The 6,626-nt window shown below is 66.2% G+C and overlaps 1 protein-coding gene across 1 annotated transcript in view; it reads right to left on the reverse strand.

Moving 5' to 3' along the window:
• The window catches only part of MYO18A (myosin XVIIIA), a 47,549-nt gene extending 43,387 nt beyond the window's left edge, over window positions 1-4,162 (reverse strand). Inside the window, 1 exon segment of the mRNA XM_009278315.1 lies at window positions 3,149-4,162. Coding sequence (XP_009276590.1) covers window positions 3,149-4,162 — 1,014 coding nt within the window.
• Between the last annotated feature and the right edge of the window lie 2,464 nt (window positions 4,163-6,626).

Below are 6,626 nucleotides of genomic sequence, written 5' to 3' on the forward strand. Positions count from 1 at the left end.
CGCGCTGGGGATGCAGATGTGCCCCAAGCCAAAAACCACGCCCGGAGGGAGCAGGGGGTCCTGGCCTGACCGGGAGGGCTGTGCCGATGGCGGGCTGGAAATCCCCATGCTGGGGATGCCAGCACCAGGCCACGTCCCTCCCAGCCCACGTTAAGGCCAGGTTTTGCAGCACTGCCCCGGGGCTAGCACCGCACAGCAGCCCCGGCTCCTCTCCGCACTGGGCACATGCCAGGGAGAGGCCACGGCAAACACCCTTGGCAGGGCTGGCATGACGCGGTGGAGGTGCCCGCGGTGTCCCCAGGTAGCACTGGCAGCAGCCACTGGGTTATTTGCAAAAAGTCAAAGTCACATCCCCTGACAGCAGGAACAAGAGGCTTTGGTAAGGGCACCGGCCCAGCCCTGGCATGCAGAGCCACCGCAGCCCCCTCCACAGCGAGCTAAACCCGCACAGACCCGGGCGATGCAATGTGGGCCTGCCTTCCCGGGAGGTCCTGAGCATCCACAAGGCAGGGCACAGAGCCACCCACCAGGGAGGAGCCCGGCTCCCACGGGCCATCTCCACCGGCACCCCCAGCCCGGCCGTGCAGCCACTGCAGTGTTTCTGCCCAGCCAGCAGATTCCTCTCGTTCCTCCACCGGGAACTTCAGTGGAGATGTACCAACCCCACACACGAGCCTGCCAGACACACCCCCCCTCCCCAGGGCCTCTCGGGGACCCCCACGCCGGGGACGCCCCGGCAGCACCATCCCTACGGTGAGGGCAGAGGAAGAGCCAACCCAAGAGTTTCCCCTGGAAGCAGCGTGGACAAAAGGAGAAAGCGTCTCCAGCACGATGGGAGTCCCGCAGCCCCCACCCCACATCCCCCCACGGAGTCCCCCGGTGGGACACGGGGCACGGCAAAGAGGTGGCACCCAGCCACGCTGGGGCCCGGTGGTCTTGCACCCTGGGGACAGCAACCTCCAAGGACCAGGGCGGCCATGGCCGGCAGGCGAGCATGGCATGCAGGGTCTGCCGGCACGGCTGCCGAATGCCTGTGGTCCTGCCGAAGCGCTGGAGTGGTCGGCAGCGTTTCTGGAATATTTCTGCCCAGCCGGCGCACGCCTGGGCCCTGCCAGAGGAATTTCACTGGTAAATAAATAAATACAAGCGCAGAGCTGAGCCAGCCCGTCCACCCCGTGCCGGGAGCAACGCTGGGACACGGGGGGGTGGTTTCATCCGGTCCCCGATGCCCGGCCACACCGTGCTGCTGGCCAGCCCCTGTGCACCCCACAGTACTGAAAGCCCCCCCCAGACACGGCGGGTGCTGCCCCTGCCCGGCTGCAGTGTGGGTCTGTGGGGACGAGGGTGGCTCAGCGTGGCCCCTGCCGAGGGGGTTAAACCCCCTGCAGTACAGAGGGAGCCCAGCACTGTCCCTGCTCCAGCCGGGGAGGGGCTTCCAGAGCAACAGCCCAAAATATGTCTATAATTTCCTGTTTCAAAAAGGATCATTTTTATTTAAATTAGGACCAGAAACATTCCAGGGAGCTTAGCAGGGCCTGGGGGAGAGCCGGGCCTCCCTGCGCGCCGGCACCTTGCACAGCCCTGCCGGGTGGGGGACCCCCGACCGCACCCTGCACCGCAGGCTCTGCTCCCCAGCACAGGCAAAGCCATGGCGCATCCCCCGGTGCACCCTTGCACCACGCAGGAGGGGGACAGCATCCTGCGCTGGGGGTGCCCGTGCTGCGGTGGCACCTGAAGATGCCACGGACACGATCGCTGCCACCCCTCTGACCAGTTTCCTCCAGCTGATGCCATCTAACTGCGCCAGGACCCGGCACGAGGCCATACGCTGCAGCCTCTCCCCCGCAGCCCCAAGGGCACCGGCATCTCCTTTTCCCCCCTTCCCAGCCCGCAGCACCGCTCTCTTGGCGGGCACAAGCACCTTGCCAACCCCCGCACGCTGGCACTGAACGTGCACCTGCTCCCATGCCAGTGCGCTGCAGCAAGGGCGGCAGCCGTGCCCCCCAGCCCCGCGGGTTTATCCGGCCAGGGGTTATCCCAGCGGCACAGCCGGCATTGCCCGGTGACGCCTGCCGGACTCTGGGGAGGAGCTGCCGGAAAGCCAGAGCTCCAGCTCGACACAGACTCCACCCCGCAGCGCCGGCGCCTGCTCAGGGAGCACATGGAGCCCCATGGCCACCGCCACAGCATCCCTGCACCACAGCCACCCTTGCTTCATCCCGGCCACCGCCCCACAGGGACAGGGCCCCACCACACTCGGCACGGCTCTCCCGGGCACAGGCGACCTGCTCCACAGGCACAAGTACCCTCCTCTCCCTAAGGAAGGCTTAAAAATACACTAAACAAGCTCGGTTATAAGCTAATCCAACGCCGTGCTGCCGCACCCCCCTGCGACCTTGAGGGGGGGTCCAACCCTGCAGGCTGGTGGCGTGTGGAGGCCGCGGCGGGGACGCCGGCCGGGCGGGACGCTGGTTAGCCTGCGGCAGGGTCAGCGGAGCCGGGTGGCTCACGCGGGAGATGTGGGTCACCCAGCCATTAAGTTTCTATTTATACAGCACCAGCCGCGCACGCAGGGCTGCGCATGCTGTCGGCAGCTCCTGGACCCCGGCACACCGCGCTGCCCTCCCTGGTCCCCGGGGAGGGATCCCAACGTGGGGAGGCTGATGTGGGCAGCGGGGCAGGCAGCAGGGCAGGCAGCACCCCTCCTGCAAAGCAGCATTAGGGATTTCCTGGCAGTGAGGAGCAAAGCTCCCTTCCCTGCCGGACCATGCTGCCTCGGTGACCGGACAGGGACAGACTTCCCCCAGGTGACACAGAGCTGGGCTCTCCCGGAGCCCCTCTGGCAGGAGGAAGACCAAACCCAGCAGCACACTGAGCATTTTGAGGGAAAAACCCACTGCTGCCGGTTCACAAGCCCTGATGCAAACGCTCCCTTGCAGCCCCTCTGCTGCCCCGGGGCACGGGCAGGCATCGTCCCTGCATCCCAGCCACAGTCTCCCGCTCCTCTTCGTGCATCGCTTCTGGCCGGAGCAGCCCCAGCACCCGCCGGTTCCCACGGCCCCTGCCAACCCAGACACCCGCCACGAGGACACTCGCGGCCAGCAGAAACCCAGGGCACAGGCCCCGCGGCGGGGACGGCGTTACTTACATCCCAGGCAGCGCGGCGCGTCCCCTGGCCGCCCCGCAGCCAGCAGCGGCTCAGCTCGCTCAGCTCCAGGATGGGCTGCACCTTCAGCTGCACCATCTCCCCCGACTGCCGGATCATCTCCACGATCTCATCCCGGGATTTGTTCTCCACGTTTCGCCCATTGATCTCCACCAGCCGGTCACCCGGCACCAACCCCAATGCCAAGTCTTTGGAGCCGGCCCCGGGTTCGGCGAAGTGCACAACGCGCCGGTACACCTGCCCGTCGGGCGCCCGGTCCAGCATGGTGGTGCGGCGTAGGGAGAAGCCAAAATCGCCGGTGTTGCGCCTCTGCAGCTCCAGCTGCCGTGGGGTGGGGGGCTGCGGGGGCACCAAGGCGGGCAGCCGCAGCTCGGCAGGGAACCTCTTGCTGACGAGCTCCGGCACCCTGGCACGCAGGGAGGCGGTGGGAGGGGTGCAGGGGTGTCCCGGGGGGACCCCTTGCTTGGCAAGCTGGGTCTCCAGTGTGCGCACCTCCACCTGTGGGGAGGGGGCCGCCGAGTGCTCGGAGGGGGTAGACGTCTCTGAGGTGCTCTCGTCCCGGCTCTTCTGGGAGAAGGAGAAGCGTTTGACGATCATCTGGGAGTTCTGCTTGGCCAATGAGCCGAACTTGGCCGCCCGCTGCAGCACTGAGCCCTTGAAGTTGGCATCGTCCACCTTGAGATCGTCGCTGGAGCTGGCTGTGCTCAGGTGGCCTGAGTCCAAGATGACGCTGCCCCGGTTGCTGTCGGAGTCAATGTCCGTGAGATGCAGGTCGGAGCCACTGGCCACCTTGATGGGGATGGGGTTGGAGATCTCCAGGCGGGTCTTGGAGTCCCGCTTGGAGGCACGGTTGAGGTTGAAGAAGCCCCGGCGCATGCTCATCTCCTCCAGGCTCTTGAGCTCAGCTGCCGACATCCGCTCCTTCTTCTCCTTCTTTTCCTTCTTCTCCTTTCGGGCCCCATCCTTCTCTTTGTCCTTCTTCATCAGGTTGAACATGGTGGAGGGGGGCTTGGGGCGCGCCCGCCCCCACGGCAGGGCGCTGGGTCGGGGCGCTGGTCACGGCACGGCCACCTGCCTGAGGAAGGACAGATGGGCAAGGGTGCCATCAGACAGCGGTACAGCCAACACCCACCCCGCCGCCCCTCACTCCACCCTATGGGTCACCCCCAGCCCCAAGCCATGTCCCAGCGTCCCCACCCTCCTTGGGGACAGCAGCACCATGGGGCTCTGAGACTGCCCCGGTTATTGTGTCCTTGTCCTGGCTGGGCACCAAGCCTCAGGGATGCAGCAAGGGCGGCCCTGCACCCCCAGGGATGCCCTGAAAGAAGCCCAGCAGCCTGGCACCCCCGTGCATCCCCATGCCAGCACTGGGGCTCACTGCAGCCAAGACCCCCAGCATCTCCCGCAGCTCGGGAGCCGTTTCGGAGCAGCACAGGCAGGGGAGGAAGGCATCCCAGTTGCATTTTCAGCGGTTACCACTGGCACGGATGCTCCCTGGGCATAACCACCCATCCCTGCTGGCTGCGGCACCACAGGTGTCCTGCCCGCCGGTTCAAAAGCCCCTTGTCAAAGAAACAGAGGCCTCTGCCGCTTGTCCCAGCCCCAGCCACCGCAAAGTCGCGGTGGACAGCCACGGGCAGTGTCCCCACCGGGGAGGGAGCTGGAAACCTGGCCCTAAGTGAAGGCTGCTCTGATAAACAGGAACCTGTAAAATCACATCCCTCCCAAACACTGATAAGTATCTAATTTTAGCCGGGGCAACGCAGAAACTCATGACGTCGCCGGTGACCTCCAGGAACAGTCACTCTTTCATTCGGGCATCCCACGCAGGGGGGGAGCACCCAGCCAGTGGCAAAACCATGGCCAGGCAGAAACTCTGCTCCCCCCCCCACCCCGGAAAACCTCACGTGCACCCAGAGCCCAGGGGCACCCACAGCCTCGCCCTGCATCGGGCTGCTATGGGACCTGTCTGCCCCCGGGGCAACTGGTGCCCCCCAGCCCCTCCCCGACCTCCATCGAGCGCTTGGGCTTCGGGTAAACAACCCCAAACTGGAGCAGCCGGCTGGCAGCACCGCACGGGACAGGCTGACAGCTATATATAACGGGGCAGGAAGCCGCACAGGAACTTAACCTCAGCACAAAGGACAACAGGAAAACTCCCGGTGTTCGAAGCATCTGCTTTAGAGCTCTCCGATGGGCGCGGGGATGAGGTTTGGGCAACCCGTGGGGACGGGCAACGCTGACCACGCTGGCAGTGTGGGCTCTGTGGGCACCCTGGGATGCATGGATGCCGTGCCGTGCCAAGCTGCACCTTGGCTCCAGCACAGAATCGGTGCTGCATCACCACCCCAGCCTGGGCCACCTCCCTATGGGGGTACGTGGTCCCCACTGCCCCCGAACACACCCAGGACACGGGGAACCCTTGCCAAGGCCTCTCCTTGGCAAAGCCACACGGGTTCAGGGGATGGCAGGGGAGTGCCCAAACCCTGCTGCCCCTCAGGGCCGGGCCGGGAGCACACGTGCCCAGGAGAGGCCCGGCCGCAGGGCAGGTGAGGGCAGGGCTCTGCAAGCTGCGGCACCGTGCTGGCCCCGGGGCACGCGATACAGCCGAGGCGGCGAGGGGAAGCAGTTGGAGGGACAAGGTCAGGCATGCAGCGCAGCCGGGCGGCTGCGTTTGCCAGCTCCAAGCCTCCTGCCCACGGCCAGAGGGGCTGCCATGGCTCTGCCCACACCGCTCAGCCCCGGGGCTCTGCCTGTTCTGCCTTCCCCTGCAGCACCCGGGGCTTTGCTTACACCTGGGCTGGGCAGGACCCCAAAACGCGTGAAAACAAGCCAGCTCCTTTCTCCTCTCCCAGAAATGCCGGCTGCGGGGTGACTGCTGAGCTGAGCCCAGGGACGGTGCAGCTCCTTCCCCTGACTCGCAGCAGGTGCTGCCGGCAAAGGGCCCCGTGGCCGCGCCACTGCAGGGGCTGCTCTCCGCCGGCTCCTCCACGGTGGTGCCGGGGCCTCAGCACAGACAATGGCAGGGAGGGAACCACCTGCGCCCGTCCCCCCACCATGACACGTGCCACTGGGACCTGCAGCTGCCTGGGCATCCCCGAAGCAGTGCTGCCAGGGGGATGCAGAAAGGACTACACTCCCGGGAGCAGCTTGAGCTCGCCCCATGGCAGGGAGGGGGCTGCCGGGACCCCTTCCCGGGTCCGAGGGGGGGACCCTCGGGAGCAGAGCCACTCGCCAGGCAGGTGCTGGTTAGAGCCGAGGCGCTTGGGAGGCAGGCAGCCGGTGCGCTCTTTGTCCTCGGTGGTTTCTCTCTCCCGCACACACGCTCCCTCCCAGCCTTTGTACGCTCAACAAAAAGGGGGAACAAGCGTTAGCATCTGCATCTCTAATCAGGCAGCGCTGGCAGCCAGCAGCCCGGCCACATGTGCCCCACACAAGGCCACCGCCGGCAGCCGACGGG

Source organism: Aptenodytes forsteri, unplaced genomic scaffold, assembly GCF_000699145.1.
Source record: "Aptenodytes forsteri isolate BGI_AS27 unplaced genomic scaffold, ASM69914v1 Scaffold66, whole genome shotgun sequence".
NCBI classification, from domain to species: domain Eukaryota; kingdom Metazoa; phylum Chordata; class Aves; order Sphenisciformes; family Spheniscidae; genus Aptenodytes; species Aptenodytes forsteri.